Source organism: Pseudorasbora parva, chromosome 9 (genome assembly GCF_024679245.1).
Source record: "Pseudorasbora parva isolate DD20220531a chromosome 9, ASM2467924v1, whole genome shotgun sequence".
Lineage (NCBI taxonomy): Eukaryota > Metazoa > Chordata > Actinopteri > Cypriniformes > Gobionidae > Pseudorasbora > Pseudorasbora parva.
In genome coordinates this window covers 3,247,007-3,270,195 of record NC_090180.1, presented here as the reverse complement: position 1 = coordinate 3,270,195, position 23,189 = coordinate 3,247,007, and the positions used below count along the sequence as shown (strand labels likewise).

At 38.2% G+C, this 23,189-nt stretch overlaps 1 protein-coding gene and 1 long non-coding RNA gene across 2 annotated transcripts in view; one reads left to right on the top strand and one right to left on the bottom strand.

Annotated features, from left to right (window-relative positions):
- The window catches only part of kiss1ra (KISS1 receptor a), a 32,814-nt gene extending 11,952 nt beyond the window's left edge, over positions 1 to 20,862 (top strand). The window contains exons 3-5 of the mRNA XM_067453488.1: positions 3,102 to 3,237; positions 6,606 to 6,844; positions 15,241 to 20,862. Coding sequence (XP_067309589.1) covers positions 3,102 to 3,237; positions 6,606 to 6,844; positions 15,241 to 15,615 — 750 coding nt within the window. The 3' untranslated portion in view covers positions 15,616 to 20,862. The remainder of the gene's footprint in view (positions 1 to 3,101; positions 3,238 to 6,605; positions 6,845 to 15,240) is intronic.
- LOC137089922 (uncharacterized) overlaps positions 1 to 23,189 on the bottom strand; it is a 125,208-nt gene that overhangs the window by 10,212 nt on the left and 91,807 nt on the right. The gene's annotated exons all lie outside the window — the stretch shown is intronic.

The window sequence follows — 23,189 nt, the reverse complement described above, 5'->3', positions numbered from 1 at the left end:
TATAATGATAAGAAGATAGAAAATTTAGACAAAATCATTTGGCTCTGGTCTCCGCCTATGGCTTTAAGTACTTTCTATTAGCAGCTTGTAGCATAGCTAACTGCTTTTTCCAAAATGGTAACAAGCGATTGTAGTTCATCTACTTCAAAACTGTAGTTTAAAGCCTGGCAAGCGGTCTCTCTGCAGCAATACATAAAAGAGTAATCCTCTGTGAATGCAAACAGCTCCATTTATAACATCCATTCAGAATATACATCAAAACAGAAAAACTTCATTGAAGAGAAATTATCTGAGGAATTTCACGTTGTTGTTTTTTATACATTGGGTACACATGGAGGAAGAACATCTTTTGTGTGGCATTTCAGCATTATGATTCATCCTTCATTTCATGTTGATAATAGAAGATGTGAGTCAATCTTTATTCACTGCCTCATGAGAGACTGCATCGGCCAAACAGAGAAGTATAGGACACAGTTTGTTTATAAAACCATTAAAACATAAGAAAAGAAAAAAGACCATTAAACATATGGACTGTTAGTTACTCTTATTAGCTATACTTATAGGGGTCATAACACACACACACAGCATCTCATGTGAATCTGGAGTATCTATAGTGTTGATCCTTCACATCTCCCAAGAGTCTTTAGTTTATCATATTTATAAAAGACAGATACACTGAACCGATTCTTTCTGAAAACAGCCGAGCTCGTGGAGGCGTGCAGTGGGCGGAGCTAAACATTGTTGATCTCGTGTCTAAAAACACAACGCAGCGCCGCAGACGGCTCCCGTAACCGAACGAAGCAGTTGATGGATGCGCTCTTGCTCTGGTTGATGTGTGTGTGTGTGTGTGTATCCGGGAGAAGTGCCCATACAAACAATCCCGCCCTTTATGATGTCATATAGGGCCATACTTGAAAAAAAAAACGTTCTGAAACTTGTTTGAATCCTAAAGGAGTGTATTTGACACATAAATACTCCATCATACGTCCAACTCGTTTTTTGAAATTTTGTCCATGTTTAGCATGAGAATCAACTCTTGAAAATAAATACCCATCAACTTCCCCTTTAAATAATCAATGTTGCAGTGCAATTGAAAGTAAAATAAATGTTACAGTCTGTACATGAAAATCTACTTAATGTTTGTTAATTCATTCGTAGTTGTATTTAATTTCTGTATTAATGAACAGCATACACTGACACCAGATTTCACTGGTAATCATGCTGCCCTCACGTGCTATCGGAAGTTTCCTACTTCACACTTCAGAAGTCGTGATTACGAGCTTGTTGAGTTCAGGTGCTTTGTTTTCATAAAGAATGGTTGAGGTTCATATTTTTGTGCATCTTGGGAAAATGTTATTTTAACACTATAACCATTTCAGTCATTTCCCGGTCCCAGAAAATCATAGACTCACTGGCAAACAAAGCAGCACAACACGAAAGCATATTGTTTATAATCACGTTCACAGTAAAGGCATAATGTAGACAATAAAGGCTGCTTAAAGACTGTAATAGTAATAGTTTTCAGCCATACATCCTATTGTGCCACACTATATAGATAGTCAGCGTGCTCACTATTCTGGAATGATGGTCTACATGTGATTTTCGATGTGTTTAAAATACACAATATGCTTCAAATGATTATTAATTTATGTAAATACGTACTACTTTAACAACAAGACAAGACAATGAAACAGTTGACGGGAAAAAAACGACTAAAACACCTGTCACAGCAGAAATTCGCAACATGTCCTCCAACCAATACGCCTATATAGGTCGTTTGTCACTTCCTTGAAATACGACCCATGGGAGCGTTTACTAAAGGTGCGCCCCTATCGACAATATTTTAATTAATTAAATACAGCGCGCAGGAGAGTTTTCTAAAGTTGTGCTCCTATTGACAGCAGGACACTTTCATTTTAAAGCATTTTTCCCTTTTATCTGCGTAATATTTCAGGTTTTGCATAGCTCAGTTGATAAAGCATTACACAACACCATGTGATCATGCGATCGTGAGAGCGATCCCAGGGAACACATGTGCTCATAAAGTGTGTGTGACTATAAATCACTGGGTAGGTTTAGGGATGGGGTGGGAGTAGTTGTAAATTTAAAAAAATATTTTTGCTAAATGGAAATATGACAAATGGTGGTATAAAGTCCACACATTGCATTAAAATGAACACAAATTTTAATTGGTAACGACAGTCATTCGTCATTTCATGACGTCACGTAACACGACACTGTCATTATTTTTACGCCCGCTAGAGGGCGCATGACTTTAAAGCGTAAATATAGGTCGTAATAAGGTGCTTGAAAAACGACCTATAGAGTGGTATTTTTTGGAGGACAGGTTGGAAATTCGTCTCCCATCCGCCATTTTTAACGGTTATGCCACGCCCATCTCAACTTGGGTATCAAAATTATTTCTGAACTTCCCAGTGGTAAACACGACATCAGAGTGCGTTCATGTGCAATTTTTAGCTCGGAAATTCCTATTTACGATTATTTCGATAGCACGTGAAGGTGGCATTACGGTCGGAGGAATACCTGCATAAATTCATCTGTGGGTTTGGTCTGTCCTAATCCTCTTTGTACGGGCTTGGCCATAAGCCGCTGTGAAGCTTATCGTGTTGTAAACACAGGCCTCCTCAGACTGAGGCGAAACACACCCTTTTTTAAATCATTAGATACTGTGCACAAAAGATCATGGGATGGAACAGCTCTTTGTTCACACCTGGTGCATCAAAGAGCTAAGGGATAGTTAAGCTTCTCTGCACAATGGCTGACTTCATTCTCCAAAACCTCTCCTCCTACCTGATTCTTTTAATTTAAGATGAGCAATCAGGCACTTCAGTTCAATTAATTCACCAGACAAAACCACAAGTGAATGAGGCTGTTTTTTTCCATCTAGAATTAATTCAAAAAGCGATGAGCTAAAGACTGGCCTGTATTGAACGCATTATGTGGATGTGTTATTGATGTGCTAGATTTGAGATTAATTAAATCCCATTTTAATGTTTACTCCAGTGCTCTGGAGCATGTCTGTCTTGCATGTACTAATAATGATGTGAAGACATGATAATAAAAGGCTTGGCAATGTGTAGGTGACGGTGCAGGCGACGTGCATTACTCTTACGGCGATGAGTGGAGATCGATGCTACGTGACTGTATATCCTCTGAAATCTCTGCACCATCGGACCCCACGCGTCGCAATGATTGTTAGCATCTGTATCTGGATCGGTAAGTCATTTAGTACAATTATCGGTAACACTTTAGTATAGGGAACACATATTCACTATTAAAGGACAACTCCGGTGAGAAATGAGCCTAGGGGTAATTAACAGATGGTTATCGAGTAGATCGTTCTCTGGGATTTGTTTTCATGGAAATCAAATGTAAAGAGTTTTATCTCTAAAAACAGATTAGCTTATAACGCTTGTCTATGGGGCACAGAGTAGTGAAATTAAATCACTAGTTAATGCCACTAACAAGGCTCAAGATAGCCTCACACTAACACGGCAGCATAATGAGGGTCCCTACATGCAAACCCAAGCATTGAAAACTTTATAAGAGTACAAACAGTTTAATAAGATACTTTATAAAGACTGAACATTACGCGTTTACAGACGTCAGCCATCTTGGAAAACAGTCTCGACGATTTGAGCAACGAGCGCTGTGCTAAGTGAGCTGGTCGATAGGAATTAAGTTTGTGAAATGTAATAACATGGACATTTTTATTTTTATTTATTTATTTTCTCGGTCACATTCAGTGCTTTCTTCCGGAAACAACGGACCATATGAGATTACAAGTCACAGTTCATCACTTAGCAGAGTGCTCGTGGCTCTACTCGTCAAGACTTTTTTCCAAGATGGCGCCTCCCTCTGTAAACGCGTAATGCGCTGTTTATAAAGTATCTTCTTATTAAACTGTTTGTACTCTTACAAAGTTTTCAATGCTTGGGTTTGCATGTAGAGACCCTCATTATGCTGCCGTGTTAGTGTGAGGCTATCTTGAGCCTTGTTAGTGGTATTAACTAGCGGTTTAATTTCACTACCCTGTGCCCCATAGACTAGCGTTATAAGCTAATCTGTGTTTAGAGATAAAACTCTTTACATTCGATTTTCATGAAAACGCATCCCAGAGAACGATCTACTCGATAACCATCTGTTAATTACCCCTAGGGTCATTTCTCACTGGAGTTGTCCTTTAACTACGACTTTTGCCTCAATAAACTCCTAATTTACTGCTTATTAATAGTTAGTAAGGTAGTTTTTGTAGTGTTTAAGTTTAGGTATTGGGTCGGATTAAGGGATGTAGAATAAGCTCATGCAGAATAAGGCATTAATATGTGCTTTATAAGTACTAATAGACAGACAATATCCTAGTAATATGCATGATAATAAGCAACTAGTTAATAGTTAATAACTGAACCGTAAAATAAAGAGTTACCAAATTATACATTACCACAGTGATGGGTGTAATTAGTTACTAAGTAATTATTTCCCCTTGAATAAGTAAAGTAAGGGATTACTCTTATTTTTTTCTGTAATTTAATTACAGTTACTTCTGATGTAACTAAACTAAATATAATTAAATATAATACAATAGTGGAATTAACATCACCATTTAAAGTCTAACTTTAAAATGCAGGGTTTTTTTTACGTTTCCTTCTCACATTTGTAATACTTTGGTAAGTTAATAAGAGTAATTTTTTATATTATTTATTTGAATGAATTAAAAGAGCCGTTTCATGTCTAACCTTAAATTGCTTAACTCAAGGTTGATATAGGATTTAAAAAGTAGTAATAAGTAATTAAATACTTTTTGGAGAGAGTAATTTGTACAGTAATCTAATAACACCATTGAAGATGTAATTAGTAACTAGTAACTTACCCAAAACTGGTTAGGCCTACATACACAATAGATGATTGTTAGCATCTGGATCTGGATCAGTAAGTCATTTAGTAGAATTATACGTTAGGCCTACATACACAAAACATTGCTATAATGTTATTAATATCAATAAAGGTGACGCACCATTATAACAGATGGGCTGTATTCGCTCTATAACTGCAATGATTAGTCCACTTTATTTAATGTAAATACAACTTAATCTCCACCCACGGCATCTGCTGTTGATTATCACATAAATAATAGGCTATATTACATGTGTTAGCATGCAAGTGGTGTGACAGGTAGCGTTCACAACACGTTCTTTATGTAAGGCTAGACAAAAAGGCAGCATTTCAAGACGTATTTAAAAAAAATTAATGTGATATGCAAGCCATTACAAGTCTTAAAATCTAGCCGCGCAACTGTCGAAACGTCCTTCTGGAGAATATTTACATAGAAAACAATTAAAAAGCAGCACAATTGATTACAAAAACATGTTCTGTGTGAACATGGAATATCTTTAATCTAGCCTTGATATCCTTATTAGTAGTACATAACGTTTGCAAATTCGTTAAAAAAATATATGGACTAAATTTGATGTACGGGCAACATAAAAAAAAGTATGTAAAGAAAGAATATATGTTTTGTATATTAGTAAACTACAGAAATATTTTGACAATATAAATATATTTTGTGAATGAATTCAAAGATATTTGTGTGATTTTAAAGCGGTGTCCTTTATATTATACATACTTTTATATTTTATTATTTGTAGTATTGTAGTTCTGTAGTTATTTTAGATGCTAATACGTTAAAAATCTGCATTTAAGGGATGTAGAATACGATCATAAAGAATAAGGCATAAATATATGCTTTATAAGTACTAATAGACAGCCAAGATCTAGTAATATGCATGCTAATATGCAACTAGTTAATAGTGAAAATTGGACCCTAAACTAAAGTGTTACCGAACACTGTCAGGAAAAAAGGTACATTTCCGTCACTGTGGCGGTACCCTAAGGTACAAAGCCGAAAAGGTTCTACTATGTATCTTTAAGGTACTAATTTGCACTCTTAAAGTACTGATATGTACCTTTTAAGGTACTAATATGTACCATGTAGGGGTGAGTAAGGTACAAAGATGTACCTTTTCACTTTTGTACCTTAGGGTACTGCGCCGGTGACAGCACTGTGCCTTTTTTTTCTGAGAGTGAAGAATTATTGTTGGCTAAATGCTTTAACAAAAATTCAAGCTTCACATATGTGACCCTGGACCACAAAAACAGTCATAATGGTCAGTTAATTCAATGCTTTCCACTGGTTTGTTAGGACAATATTTGACCGTGATGCAACTATTTGAAAATCTGAAATCTGAGGGTGCAAAAAAATCTATATATTGAGAAAATCTCCTTTAAAGTTGTCCAAATGAAGTCCTCAGCAATGCACATTACTGCTAATAATACATTTTTGATATATTTACGGTTCTCAAAATATCTTCATGGAGCATGATCTTAATATCCTAATGATTTTTTTTTGGCATAAAAGAAAAATGGATAATAATTAACCCGTGAGACGCACAACTAGTTTTGTGCTCATCTAAAACACAAGTGCATGACAGCACTCAACTACATTTCACCCAGAATACTCAATACGTAAAAGATAAAAAAATGAACTAACATTAAGATTCTCGTCTTACCCTCTCTTATGCAACAAGGTTCCTTCATTCTTTCCATACCAATCTTCCTGTACCAGAGGCTTGAGGACGGCTATTGGTATGGACCAAGAAAATACTGCATGGAGAGGTTTCCATCAAAGACTCATGAGAAGGCTTTCATCCTCTATCAATTCATAGCTGTGTATCTACTGCCGGTCATTACCATCTCCTTCTGTTATTCCTTCATGTTGAAGCGAGTGGGACAGGCCTCAGTGGAACCAGTGGATAACAACCATCAGGTATGATCGTAGAAAACAACCATGAGTGATGACACTCCACTGAATGTATATAAAAGGCTATTCGCTCTTTAATCTATAATTCAGGTGTACATGCTCCCGAGAGGTTGTGAAATATCTATGTTTCTTTTCTTCTCTTCTACAGTAAATACAAAGTAGATGTAGTTGTAAACTTTTTATTTTGTAAAATAAAAGTAATGTAAGGCCAAAATAAAAGACAGTGCCCTGCAAAAATAAACAAATGGAAATGCTACTTTTAAGAAACGCTACTTTTTTTTTTTTGTTGAGAAACGCTGTTGAAAGTGGATCAAACCAAGCACCACAACACACTTTTAGCCAATTAGCATTAGGGGGCGTATACACGCATGATGGGGGAGGAGAGAGAGTGAGCAAGAGGGAGATGTGAAGAAAGACTAGAAAGAGAAATGGCTGAGAGACATTACAAAAAAGAAAAGGTCAAAGAAATATCAGAATCAGAATCAGAATCAGAAAGAGCTTTATTGCCAAGTGTGCTTTCACACACAAGGAATTTTTTTTGGTGCTGAAGCTTCCAGTGCACATAAACAATACAATACAACACGGTAATAAAAAAATTCTAAGAATAAAAATATGAAGAAAAATATGAACAGTATAAGGTCACGGTTACGTTTAGTCAGAAGACGTAGATTATGAGCATTCACAGTATTTGGGTGGAGAGAATAAATATAAATAATAAATAATATAAGTAATATAAGTAATCACCTGAGTTTAGGAGATATTGCACTAAAAAGTGGGAATAATTGCACTTACAGGCATTTGCCTTGGGGGGGGGGGGGGGGGGTTAACTGTTCAAGAGGGAAATGGCCTGTGGGAAGAAACTGTTCCCAAATATCACTGGAAAAAGAAGGGTTATGATCAGGCAAGAGCTTAAGGAGCCACATTAATATTAGAAAAGCTTTCCAGCGCTGGAGAGACCTAAGCGATTAAGGTAAATAACATCAATTATTATATTGCCAAAAGTTTTGGGACGCCTGCCTTTGCATGCACATGAACTTTAATGCCATCCCATTCTTAATCCGTAGGGTTTAATGTGGAGTCAGCCCACCCTTTGCAGCTCTAACAGCTTCAGCTCTTCTGGGAAGGCTTTCCTCAAGGTTTAGGAGTGTGTTTATGGGGATTTTTGCCCATTCTTCTAGAAGTGTTTTTTCTAGAAGAATGGGCTGTCAAATCTCTAGAAGATTTGTGAGGTCAGGCACTGATGTTGGACGAGAAGGTCTGGCTCTCAGTCTCCGCTCTAATTCATCCCAAAGCTGTTCTATCAGGTTGAGCTCAGGACTCTTTGCAGGCCAGTCAAGTTCCTCCACACCAAACTCCTCATCCATGTCTTTATGGACCGACGCTTTGTGCACTGGAGCGCAGTCATGTTGGGACAGGAAGGGGCCGTCCCCAAACTGTTCCCATAAAGTTGGGAGCATGAAATTGACCAAAATGTCTTGGTATGCTGAAGCATTAAGAGTATCTTTCACTGGAACTAAGGGGCCAAGCCCCAACCCTAAAAAACAACCACACACCATAACCCCCCTCCACCAAACTTTACACTTGTAAAAATGTAGTCAGGCAAGTCCCGTTCTCCTGGCAACCGCCAAACCCAGACTCATTCATGGGATTGTCAGACTGAAGCGTGATTGGTCACTCAGAGAACACGTCTCACTGCTCTAGAGTCCAGTGGCGGCTGCTTTACTCCACTGCATCCCACGCTTTGCATTGCTCTTGGTGATGTAAGGCTTGGATGAGCTGCTCGGCCATGGAAACCCATTCCATGAAGCTCTCTACGCTGTTCTTGAGCTCATCTGAAGGCCACAGAAGTCTGGAGGTCTGGAGCTGTTGACTCTGCAGAAAGTTGGTGACTTCTGCGCACTGTGACCCTCAGCATGCGCTGACCCCGCTCTGTGATTTTATGTGGCCTATCACTTCGTGGCTGAGTTGCTGTTGTTCCCAATTGCTTCCACTTTGTTATAATCCCACTAACAGTTGAGCGTTGAAATTTCACAAATGGATTTATCACGGTACCATGCTTGAGTTCACTGAGCTCCTAAGAGCGACCCATTTTTTCACTAATGTGTGTTGAAGCGTCTGCAGACCTAGAGCTTGATTTATACACCTGTGGCCATGAAGGGATCAAACACCTGAATTCAGTGATTTGGAGGGTTGTGCCAATATTTTTGCCAATTTAGTGTATGTAAGTAAGTTTTACTATATTACACAGAATCAAGATATGCTGCTGTTGCAGCAAAGTCTTACTTGCATATAATCTTGTGTACCGTATGTTAATTAATTTGTCTTACTTGTCATTCGTTCGTCAAGACATTCAGCCAAGGACAAATTATGAGAAACATAAATGTTAGGGGCTTTCATATTGGAGGAACATTTTAATGGTTTCTAGAACTATTAGCGGAAGTAGCCTACTCACTTTATGGCATGTTCGCACCGCAGGGACTGGAAGTGATTTATTTTAGCACTAGGAATGCCTTTTGGGGGAACTTAATTAGCTCCTTCTTCAGAGTAGGGTCTAACGCAGGACAATAGGAACTACGTAAATGTCCACTGATTGGCCGAATGCATGCGAAACACCAGCACCCTCCATTTTTAAAAAGTCATAAACACACACAGATTATAGCCTATATATTTACTCTACGAAATAACATGGTGTAAATGAATAAAACAGTGATGGGCCATGGACCATGGATAGGGCCATGGAAAACAGTGAGGGGCCCAAACGAAACATGATTATGTATTTCGGCTCAGCTAGCGGTATTGGACATCAGCCACACGGCAAACACTATGCCAATGTCTACTTTCTTAGTATAACAGTTCTTTCTAATAACTAGTAAACATAAAGTAAAGTAATGAAGATGGAGAATGTGGGTGTTTTGTGCTTGGGCTCTGGCGTTCAGCAGCATTAAAATAAATGTCCGCCACGCTGTCAAAATAAAAGTCACAACATCAAGTGCAGGTTACATCACTTCAGAGTTCCTACTGGCGGTGTGAATTTAACCAGAAAAGCCGCCTTAGGGGAACATTTAGTTCTCGGGGAACCACCTTGGTGGTAGTTCCTACACTGTAAAAAATATTGAAAGTTTAACTTTTAAGTAAGTAACCTGGTTGCCTTACATTTTTGAGTTTATTGAAATTAAAAATTTGAGTTGATACAATGAATGCAATTGGTTTAATAAATAGAAACTAAAAAATATATTTGTATCTGAACCACATAAAAAAAATTATAAATCAAGAAAATAGCACAATTTGGCATGTTTCACTGCGTCATCAGAAATAAAACACACAATTACCCAATATACTTATAACATCTTTTAATAATATTTCACTAAAGATTGTCGATTCTCAAAAATGTTCATTGTATTAACTCAAATGTTTAATTTGAATGAACTCAAAATTTTAAGGCAACCAGGTAACTTAATTTTTAAATAATTTTTTACAGCGTAAAGCTCTAATCGGTGTGAAAGGCCCTATTAATTCATTGCTTGGTCTTCAGGCTATCCAGTCACACTACCTCCCCATCCAAGTTATTAATTTCTCTTGTTTTTAAGGAAGGTTGGGTATTATTCATTTATTTCTGAAAATCTAATAGGGCCGTCATGTCACATGACAAAAGAACGAATGACTCAGACCCAAAGACTCGAAAGGTGAACTAATCATGTCTGTTTCCGGTACAGCATAGCCTTAGCCTATGGGCTGTGACATGACAAAAGAACAAACGACTCGGACCTGAAGACTCAAAAGGTGAATTAATCATGTCTGTTTCCTGTACAGAGACACAAGATAAATGAACCATCCTCTGAGACAGCTTCTTATCCTTTGTTTCTGAGTTCACCCTAAAAAACACAAGCCAGGAAATACGTAACAGAACGAAACACAAGCAAGGGAATACATAACAGCTTTCACTTTCCCAAATCATTATTTTGTTTTGCTTCAGCTATGATAAAAATGACCTGCATTGATAGCGTTTTTGTGCATTTTGGGGGTGGGGCAATAATTCGAGGGGCGAGTTTGTTTGGTTTGATTTCAAATGTCTACAGTATTTCCCAGAAATCACTTACCGCACCTTTAATTCTTAATGAACTATCTTACAATAAATATAGTAATAGTGAACAATGTTAATATTGAACATTCTTGACCAAATATAGAGTATTTAATACTTACTTGTAATATTTTGTGACGCTAATTTTCACAGCATTGTGATCTGGTGTAGGTGTAGTCCAGTTTCATCTCTATAGTGACTTCACATGTTTTGTGTAAAGGGTCCTCGTAAAGAAACTGGATTACAATGTAAAATAAACATCATGTCTAAAGATAAATGAGACATAACCAGTCATATTTAATAGCTTATTTTTTGACATATGTGGAAATAAATAGATTTTGCAACTACTAATTCGCATTCTGTTTTATTCTTTTCACCAACTGCTGAACCGATTACTGTACAATGCCTTCAAAAACATATTTGTGACAGATAGATTCACATCTGTGCTTCCAATATTCAAGTAGTGCCACAAATGCTTTTTTGGACTGAGATTTGCTGTATTTTCCTACATTTTGCACAATCATTGATAATGAAAAAACCCCACAAAGAATGATGCTGCCAAACACCAGACTCCGCTGTAGATGTAGGAAGTCTTTGAGATGTGGGCAGTGATAGCTTTTCCACATATTCTCTTTGAATTTCCGCCTAAAAGCTCCTAAAAGCTCAATCTTCTCTGAGAAAAAGACTTTCCCCACATTACACCTGAGTGACCTCTCACACACTTAAAGTTCATGAGTCACCATACTGCTTTTTGGCCTGCTGATGTTTACAAGTCCTAAAATTATTTCTCTTGTAGTGAGTTTTGAGGAACTTGCTCTGGAGTTTTTAGTGGTTAGATGTGTGGTTAGATGTGTCATTCATCTTTATATAATTAAACCAGCAGTGGCCACTGTGGAGTAACCTTTTCCTAATTAATGCTTTTGGTTCATATTATCTTTGCTACTTTATCTTCCCTTAAAATTCTTTGCAATGGCATGTTTTTTTCTTTGCACAGGTGTATAAATCAAGCTCTAGGCCTGCAGACGCTTCTACACACATTAGTGAAAGAATGGGTCGCTCTCAGAAGCTCAGTGAACTCAAGCGTGGTCCCGTGATAGGTTTCCACCTGTGCAATAAGTCCATTCCTGACAGTTCCTCATTACTAAATATTCCACGCCCAAACTTTTAGCCGAGCAGCTCATCCAAGCCTTACATCTAGGCGCCGACTAACGCACAGGCTTGCCTTTTGTGCAGATAGTGGAGCACAAAAACGGAAAATACGAAGGTAAAAAAGAAAGACATAACCAAAAAAAAAAAAAAAAAAAAAAATTTTCTCTAAATTGACTGGATATACTTAAAGTCTGCTGAAGAGGACTGCCAGCTAGCATCAGCTTTTTAAGGCTGGTTCTATTTTCTTAGGTGACACAATGACTAACAGGCAGCAGATAAATGGCTATCCTCCTGTCACTCAAAGTGACCACACCCTTAATTATGCAGAACTTTAAGACTTTATATAATATAAATGAATGAGTTATAAAAAGTAGTCATGAAGGGCAAAATTAGCCATATAGGCCAAAACCCCAATTTGTACCAGGCTGTAAACATGTTTATTTTCTGCTGTAAAGTTGGAAATTTTAGCATAAGGCTCAATGAGATTCTGCTCCTTCTGGAGCCTGTCCCTAGTGTCCAGTCGAGGAATTGCAGTTTAAGTTACTCCTGTATTGGCTTCAACAGAAACTGGAAGAGGTTGCCGCTTGATTATACTAGATTTGGCAGCCTTTTAATGCCATTAATAACTGATGCTTGCGCATGCAGTAAATCACTTCCGCGAGAGAATAACAGATCTACACGCGTGGAAACGGTAGCCTGCGAGCTCCTTTTAAACCAGCACACATGGCTTTGTTTTATACACAGTTTAGTGTAGTGGTTGTGTCTAAGTAAAACAGTGTAGTACAGATGCTGTATCCTACCTGTTGGTTTATAAAGCTAAACCAGCTTGCAGTTGAACTGTGAAGGCAGGGAATTATGTTGCTTTGCTGTGTATATTTACACATTTCATTTGTAATTGTTTTGTGGCTGTGGTGGCAGAATCTTTCCACATTATCTGTTAATTAAACGACTGATTCTAAGCACTGGGCCTTGTGCTTGCTTGTATTGGTGTTTTGTTTGTAATGTTCAATTTTCTAATTTTACCTGTGATGTGATGGTAATTTTATACTGGGGCGGTCCACCACTGGAAGGAATGTAGAGGAAACACTGTAGTATTAGCTGTCTCAATGTGTGTGTGTATATGCCAGTTCGCCATATTTGCGTGTGGAATGTATGACACTCCAGTAAAGCATAATGATTAAGGGGGGCCTCACACAAAGAGCAGCCTATAGGGCCCCCTGACCACCTTAATCAGCCCCTGCTTACATCATCAAGTGCAATGCAGAGCTTGGGATGCAGTGGAGTAAAGCAGCCACCACTAGACTCTAGAGAAATGGAGACGTGTTCTCTGAGTGACCAATCACGCTTCATTCTGACAATTCCATGGACAAGTCTGGGTTTGGCGGTTGCCAGGAGAACGGTACTTGCCTGACGGCATTGTGCCACGTGTAAAGTTTGGTGGAGGGGGGATTATGGGGTCAGGTTATTTTTCATGGGTTGGGCTTGGCCCCTTAGTTCCAGTGAAAGATACTCTTAATGCTTCAGCGTACCAAGACATTTTGGACAATTTCACGCTCCCAACTTTGTGGGATCAGTTTGGGGACGGCCCCTTCCTGTCCCAGCATGACTGCGCTCCAGTGCTCAAAGCGTCGGTCCATAAAGACATGGATGAGGAGTTTGGTGTGGAGGAACTTGACTGGCCTGCACAGAGTCCTGAGCTCAACCCGATAGAACAGCTTTGGGATGAATTAGAGCGGAGACTGAGAGCCAGGCCTTCTCGTCCAACATCAGTGCCTGACCTCACAAATGAGCTTCTAGAAGAATGGGCAAAAATCCCCATAAACACACTCCTAAACCTTGAGGAAAGCCTTCCCAGAAGAGCTGAAGCTGTTAGAGCTGCAAAGGGACGGCCGACTCCATATTAAACCCTACGGATGAAAGGTGGGGCAAGTGCTATCTGGTATCCATTGTTGATATTTCAAATCACCAAAACACACACGCCCCTACCTCCAAAAAGGGTCTCGGCCCTATTGTGATACAGTAGCTCCGCCCCACACATACGTATCCCAGGCAACGACTATGGCAGAATCTGTGTGTAACTAATCCAGGTCGAATATTCAATGAAAAAGTGAATATCCATCACAAAAACACAAACCGTTCTCATGAACTACTCGATAGTACACGCGCAATACAGTCTAACTAGCGACATACTACAATTATGACCAGAGAGTTATTATAGCGATCACAAAAACACAAACCGTTCTCATGAACTACTCGATAGAACATGAGCCGACAGTCCAGCTAATGACATATTACAATTATGACCGGATGGGTTATATAGATCATAAAAAGAGGAAACAAACATGTATTAGGAGTATAGTATCTTACCTGTCGGACACATTTTGTGAGCTGACCCTTGAAACCTTGAGGGGTTTTAGATGCTCCATACGGTGTGGAAATGAACGGGTCTTTATCATCGCTGAAGTGAGACACAATACGATCGCAAATGGACAAACAAGCGAACATGACACACGAGCATAGTCAAGCAAAAGCAGCATATATTAATTATTTCTTGGCTAATGTCCAAGTGTTTTAAATCATTCTGAGCCTCTCTTCTCACCATCAATAGTAGACACGCCCCTTACTCCTGATTGGCTACAAGTTTGTTATTCCACTCGGCCCGAGTCCTTTTTCTAAAACGGTTTTGAAATAACACTGACCCCACCTTTAAGAATGGGATGGCATAAAAGTTCATGTGCATGTAAAGGCAGGCATCCCAAAACTTTAGCCAATATAATGTATATGCCTTATAATATAGGGGTGTTCAGACATTTAATAAGACTTCTAATAGCAATACACCTAAACATTTTTCTTGCCTTTACACCACATAAAACACTACATTTTAATTTGGAAACTGAAAACCTTCAGATCATCATCTTCATGAATAGCATTTTTGATATATTTCATAATAACATTGAGGCAGATAAAATGTCAAGTTTCTTGTTTTGTCAGCTTTGAGTATGCATTAAAATGACTAAGAACTGCATTTCAGTCATTAGGATGACTAGAAGTCTAGATGCTTTTGCAGAGCACTGTCACTATACCTATAAACATATCCTTTAAAATGTCACTGAGTGAAAGCACATATCAGATTCATTTCCCTTCTATAATCTTGTCAAAACCTTGTTTATTTCAGGTCCACCTGCTCTCAGAGAGAACTATCTCCATTAGGAGTAAGATTTCCAAAATGGTAGTGGTCATTGTCGTCCTCTTCACCATTTGCTGGGGTCCCATTCAGATCTTTGTCCTGTTCCAGTCTTTCTACCCCAACTTCAAGGCCAACTACGCAACGTATAAGATCAAGACGTGGGCTAACTGCATGTCCTATGCCAACTCTTCTATCAACCCTATTGTCTACGGTTTTATGGGCGCCAGCTTCCGCAAGTCTTTCAGGAAGACCTTCCCCTTCCTCTTCAGACACAAAGTGAGGGACAGCAGTGTCGCCTCCCGTACTGCCAATGCAGAAATAAAGTTTGTAGCCACGGAGGAGAGCAACACTGAGAGGAAATGAGAGCAAATGACACCTAAGCCATGAATTCACATGCCAATAGTTGCTGAAGCTCAGGCTTCCTCTGCATTAGCAAGGGTAATATACAGCTCACTGAGTTGTGGGAAAATATTTTAATGTGGTGCAAAAGGGCAGAGGGCAAAGAACTGCAAAAGTACATTACTGTTATAATTACAGCTGGAGTTAAATAGTATAATTTGATGTTTACACTCTTTGTGCAACCAACATCCAAACCAAAAGATTGAACTCTAATTGATGGCTCTGCTGTGCTACGACAGCTTGCGTTTTCAAAAAAATTGTGGACGGAAAGCTCATTTTACATGCGTAAATTTGAGCACAGAGAACCAAGCGGATGTTCTGCCAGCGGAGATGTGTAGGAGCTTGCCCGAGAGGATGTTGACTAAATCAAACATGGCAACTGTTGACTCATCCATTGTGTTTGACATATACACGACACCTCCCTGTGCACACTTCCTCTCAAAAAGACCACTCCAAACTGCTCTTCATCGGCTATATTTATATATTCTGAACATTTTACGGCATGGATCAACTCGAAGCGGTGTACTCCAAAGGTATAGACTCTCTCAAAGCACAACACTTCTCAAGACCGAATAACAGAATAACATATTACGCTGCACCTGCCAGCACGGCTTGTGACGGACATTGAAGATTTGCAAACGCGTGTGAACAGAATGGAGAACGAAGGAATGATAGCATTAATGTGACGTAAGATACAGTTTTACAACTAAAGGGCCGTTCACACAAAAGAGACGTGACACAGCAAAAGCCAATTTTTAAAAGGGGCCATTCCCACAGAACGCATTTTTGCTTTAAAAATGCGAGAATGAGGGCAGTGGGGAAAAAAAAGAGATTTTTTAAAAATTGGATGCAGCATTTATAGGGACAGTGCAAAAGACAGCATTCAAAAACATCCATCTTGTGTATGTTTGCTAAGAAAACAAGGGAAAAGAAGTGCAGGGGAATGCAAAAATTTTGCACTGTCCGCATGACGTAATTTACATTATCAGGAGAGTCTGTGGACGGTGCACATAATGCAGTGCATTAAAACAATGTCCACCAAAAGAGTCTTTCTGCACTCGTGGCCAAACGAGTATACAGTCAAAAAAAATAAAAAAATAAAAATGCTGGATTTTTTCAACCCAAATTTGGGTCACATATGGAAAAACACAAATGTTGGGTTAAAAATGTAAAATATGGACAAACACAAACATTGCGTTCAAATATTAAAATAAGAACAAACCCAAGCTTTGGGTTAAAAATCTAAAATATCGACAAACCAAATGTTGAGTTAAAATTTTAAAATATAAACAAACCCCACAGCTGGGTTAAAAATTTTAAAATATGACCAAACCCATGTTGGGTTAAAAAATTCAAATATGGACACACCCAACCACTGGGTTAAACATTTCAAATATGAAACCACCCAGCATTTTTTAAAGTGTACTTTAGCCACATTTCCACTGAAATTACCCACACTGTAAAAAATTATTTAGAAAAAAAGTTACCTGGTTGTCAGTTCATTAAAATTAAAATTTTGAGTTAATACAATGAAATTTTTTTGAGATTCGACAACCTTTATTAAAATATTATTAAAAGATTTTGCAAGCATATTGGGTAATTGTGTGTTTTATTTCTGATGACGAAGCCAAATAGTGCTATTTTCATGATTTATCACATTTTTTATGTGGTTCAGATACAAAAATATTTTGAGTTTCTATTTATTAAACAAATTTCCTTCATTGTATCAACTCAAATTTTTAATTTCAATAAACTCAAAATTTTAAGGCAACCAGGTTACTTTCTTTTTTAAGTTAAACCAACAAAAACCAACATTTTTTTTTTTTTTTACAGTGCAGAACAATTTATCCTATAGGAACTTCTTTCCCCTCAGACCTGTTGCTGTCTGCGTTTCCACCGCGGTCTAAAGTACCGTGAAGATCAGTCTGGTGACGTAGGACTGCGCACGACTTTCAGTCCCTCTGGATTTCATCAAGTCAAGTCACCTTCATTTATATAACGCTTTTCACATCATACAGTTTCAAAGCAGCTTTACAGTGAAAATAGGACATTAATTGAAGAGAGATTGTTATGGCTGTACATCAGCTCTAGAAAAAAAGTTATTGTCAAGCTTAAGTAAGTTTTTGATTGATTAATTTCCGTTGTAAATAATCATTACTCATTTACTTTGAGGCGACTTACACGACACCATTGGCAAACTTTCAATGCGTTGCAACATCACCCGGCGGCTAGAGAACGCAAACCACAAACCAGGTTTTGAAATAGTTTATTCCGTCCTCTGCTTATAAACTTAATAAAGCCTTGTTGTATTTTTTAAACGCCATTGTTGATTCCAATAGCAAACAACTCTTACTACGCACACCACAACAGACTTTTAAAAAGGGTGGTTCGTAATAAAATGCTACTTGGAGTCAACCAATCAGCAAGATCAACGGCCAAAAGTTCCTGAACTTTGAGAAAGCACTACCTCGTGAGCAGGGACTTTCTGAGGGGTACATCTTTACCAGGAACTTCATTTAGACCCTGCGGTCGAGTACCAGCCAAAGTCCCTCATTCCTGGGGAAAGATGCGATGAAAGCACAGCTTGTGGAAGGATTGTGCACTGACCTGTGCGGGAGATGGAAATAAAACATACCTGAGCCTGACGCAGCATCTTATAAACATGAAAAAGCAACAGGAATGCAATGATCAAAGACGTTCTTGTAAGAGTTTTTACATTGAAGAACGCAAGGCCTTGAAATGAGATTTTTCGAGTGCCACGTTTTCAGAATACTGTGGCATGTGCGAGATGGTAAAAAATGGCAGACACGTGCTCAGCGTTCAAACAATGGGTGCGTTTACATGCACACCAGTAAGCTGATAACTCAAAAAAGCAGCTTATTGAAATAACAGGTTAACATGCAAACCAGTAAACGGACAATGCAAGTAAACCGCGTTTACATTACTTTATTAATAAACCGGGTTATTTCCATGTAGTGACGTCAAAAATAATAATGTCCGTATCTGACTCTGAGTTTTTTTAAATGTTACGTCACTTGTGATGTTAAATAAAGCGTGTCAGCGGGAGATTTACAGCTCATTTTATCCCTCATGCAGTAGCGTTTAGACTGAACCTCTTCTACTGCATGAGATGAGAACACATCTTTATCATTTTCTGGGTCTTAAAAGAGTCTGCGTTTGTGATATATGTCCTTATTTGATGCAAAACGCTAGCTCGATCTGACTGGATGCGGTTAAATCTGCTCTAAGTTTGCGTTTTTGTCACCGATCACACATGCGGACTTTAATAAGCCGACAGAAAGCAGGTTAATGCGTTAACATGCAGTGCGAAATCGGGGTAAGAGGCACAAAACGACCAGTTTATGCTTACGCCGTTTATGACCATACTCCGATAAAAGAAAACGGGTTACCGCGTTTACATGACCCTGTTCATTGTCGGCTTATTGGGCATAATCGGCTGAAGAACGTGCATGTAAACGCACCCAATGTAGTTCGTGTTTACATAGAAAAACAAGCAATTCAAAAACGTGTACTGTTAATTTGTCTTTACCTTGAGGTCATCTTAAACTGTGGTGCTTATGCACTATATGAGTCTACAGTGAAAAGCGATTAACAAGCAGCGCAGTAGAACACAAACGCTTTCTGAGTGAAGCAGACCTAACATCCTCCAGCATCCTCCAAGGGTTTCTAAAAGTGCCCCTCATTCTGGTGGAATAATGGAGGTGAAATGTTTCTTTCATGGGCAAATGGCAATACAACACATCTACAGGGTAGATTTATTTACCACGCTAAGTGAGAAGGAACACTAAGGGGAATTCAGTACGATTTTATTTGCTGGTGTATGCTATCGCGAAGCTTGCTTAATTACGTTAGTCCTAAGCAGAAATAGATGTCTTATCATTAGCATTCGTGAAATGTTTTGACAAGCAGAGCTAAGTAGCTAAAAGCTTTTCTTGAAGTGCTGTCAGTTCAACCTTGGCATTAATAAATTATTCAGCATCTTTGAAGCGTGGTCCTGTTAGCTCTATAAATGCCTTAATGAATTCACTTTTGCATTCAAATCTGACTGGACTCGAGCCTCGTTTGTCTTCTTCCTGTCTTTTTTTTCTTCCATATTTCTTGTAAAGGGATTTCTTGTTTTATTGATTCATTTATTTATTATCAGGGTTCCCACTTTTTCAGCGACCATTTTTCAGGACATTTTTAATTTTACTAAGGCTTTAAATATGAGCTCCTAATCGGTTATTATGATTATGGAAGCTTGTTTCCACCACAGAATAAAAAAATTAAAAAGTGAATTGCGACAACTTTTTTTTTACCTCAATTTTTTTAAAATAACTTTATAACTCGTAATTGCGAGATTATATCATGCAATTCTGATTTCATAACTATTATCACAATTAAACTCGCAATTGCAAGAAAGAAATTTTGAATTGTTGCAATTAACTTTTAGATTTTTTATTCAGTGGCAGAACTAAGTTTCCATATACACTCTAAAAAATGCTGGGTTAAAAAACACCCATGTTGGGTTGAAAATGGACAAACCCAGTGAATGGGTTGTTTTAACTCAGTTGGGCTAAAACATCCCAACCGCTGGGTTTGTTTTTAACACAGCATTTGTTATAGCTTGGTTTTTATGGCAATAAAATTTAACTAGTTTAACTATAAACTATATTTTAATGCCATGACTTAATTTAATTTGACGACTTTATTTTGAGCTCCCACACTCTAAAAAAATGCAACCCCAGCAATTGGGCTGTTTTAACCCAGCGATTAGGCTGTTTTAACCCAGCGATTAGGCTGTTTTAACCCAGCGATTGGGCTGTTTTAACCCAGCGATTAGGCTGTTTTAACCCAGCGATTGGGCTGTTTTAACCCAGCGATTGGGCTGTTTTAATCCACCGATTGGCCTGTTTTAATCCACCGATTGGGCTGTTTTAACCTACCGATTGGGCTGTTTTAACCCAGCGATTGGGCTGTTTTAACCCAGCGATTGGACTGTTTTAACCTAGCGATTGGGCTGTTTTAACCCAGCGATTGGGCTGTTTTAATCCACCGATTGGGTTGTTTTAACCAAGCGATTGGGCTGTTTTAACCCAGCGATTGGGCTGTTTTAACCCAGCGATTGGGCTGTTTTAATCCACCGATTGGGCTGTTTTAACCCAGCGATTGGGCTGTTTTAACCAAGCGATTGGGCTGTTTTAGCTCAGCGATTGGGCTGTTTTAACCCAGCGATTGGGCTGTTTTAACCCAGCGATTGGGCTGTTTTAACCCAGCGATTAGGCTGTTTTAACCCAGCGATTGGGCTGTTTTAACCCAGCGATTGGGCTGTTTTAACCCAGCGATTAGGCTGTTTTAATCCACCGATTGGGCTGTTTTAACCCACCGATTGGGCTGTTTTAACCCAGCGATTGGGCTGTTTTAACCCAGCGATTGGACTGTTTTAACCCAGCGATTGGGCTGTTTTAACCCAGCGATTGGGCTGTTTTAATCCACCGATTGGGTTGTTTTAACCAAGCGATTGGGCTGTTTTAACCCAGCGATTGGGCTGTTTTAACCCAGCGATTGGGCTGTTTTAATCCACCGATTGGGCTGTTTTAACCAAGCGATTGGGCTGTTTTAGCCCAGCGATTGGGCTGTTTTAACCCAGCGATTGGGCTGTTTTAACCTAGTGATTGGGCTGTTTTAACCCAGCGATTGGGCTGTTTTAACCTAGTGATTGGGCTGTTTTAGCCCAGCGATTGGGATGTTTTAGTCCAGCGGTTGGGTTAAATGTTTGCTTAAAACAACCCGATTGCTGGGTTTGTCCGTTTTCAACCCAACTTGGGTTGTTTTTAACCCAGCAATGTTTTAGAGTGTATGATACATTATAACAAATGTTCTGGTTGCCAGTGTCAATATCATTGAATATATATATAATAAATATTTGATTGTTTTGTTTAATCAGTCAAAGACAAAGCTGATGAACAAAAAAGAAACCAATAACGTAATATTCCTTTTTTTTTATTATTGTCAAAAATTGTCCAGGTTTTCCCGGACGAGTGGGAAGCCTGATATCAGACAGCGTTGTAGAATAAACAATGAGAAGAGACTAAACAGATATCTGTATAAAATAACCTGTCCATTTATGAATATTATAGTGCATTTATACCGTCTTCATTGACAAATGTTTGTATATGTACACATGATATATGTATTCTATTGATATATTCTGAGTGAATGTGGATTAGCATAAATACATTTGCCAAATCTATTAATAATTTTTTAACATGCTCAAGTGACATCAACCATATATTTGATATTCACGGCATAATGCATCTTTAATTACCATGCAAACTGTATCGCTCAGAGAAACATGAATGTAAAATCAAGCAGTCGGACTGATGGACTAATAGCATGAAATAACCCCATGATGCCACCTACACAGGCAGCCAATAATTATCTGGAGGGGCAGGAAGTGCCGAATCAGTCTTGCCATTTAAAGCACTAAACTAGCATCTGTCCTCGGCTTGGCCTAAGGTCAGCAAATGGAGCAAAAGCGCTGCAATAGATTCATTCACTTTAAAACACAGAGAAGCGATGAGTCACTTCATTTTTTTCAAGATTTTTTTTGTTTTCGTGTTTGTGTAGAGGAGACTGGCGATAATTGTGATGCTTTTAGCTAATTTATTCAGAAAACAATTAGCCTCACCACTGATATTTCCCCTCAAACATCTTTAAAATGTCAGCAGCAGTTTCAAGTGTCAAGTGTTAATTCTAATTTAACTATGGGAAATGATTCAACTAGAAGCACACAAAGACTGAGATTACATTCAAAACATCCATAATGTGTAACTGACAGTGGCATGTCATAAATGTATCTATCAATTACAATATTTTAATAATATAATATAATATAATATAATATAATATAATATACAAGTATAAAAAATTAAACCCTTGAGACATCAAAATATTATGAAAGACTATAGGAAACATATTTGAATAAACTTTAAATGACAAAAATACACATTGTAAATGGATAAGAACATTGGTGAATATGACAGTAGTTTTAAATCCACATATAAATGTAAATGTTATGACAAATAAAAAATTAAAAACAACACAAAACATGTGTAAGTTAAACTGACTGTTTAAAAATTATGAAAGATTTGAAAAAAAAACCTGAATATACATATATATATAAAATAAAACATTTGAAATCTTTTTTTATGCACAACCAATCAATTAATTGCTATAATCACATCCAAAATAAAAGTTCTTGTTTACATAATGTGTGTGTGTGTGTGTGTGTGTGTGTGTGTGTGTGTGTGTGTGTGTGTGTGTGTGTGTGTGTGTGTGTGTGTGTCTGGTAATCCCTACGTTATGGGGACAAAATGTCCCCACAAAGATGGCAATATCCGAAATCCTTGTCCTTGTGGGGACATTTTTAGGTCCCCATAAGGAAAACATCTTATAAATCACACAGAAGGAGTTTTTTGAGAAAGTAAAAATGCAGAATGTTTCCTGTGATGGGTAGGTTTAGGGGCAGGGGCAGT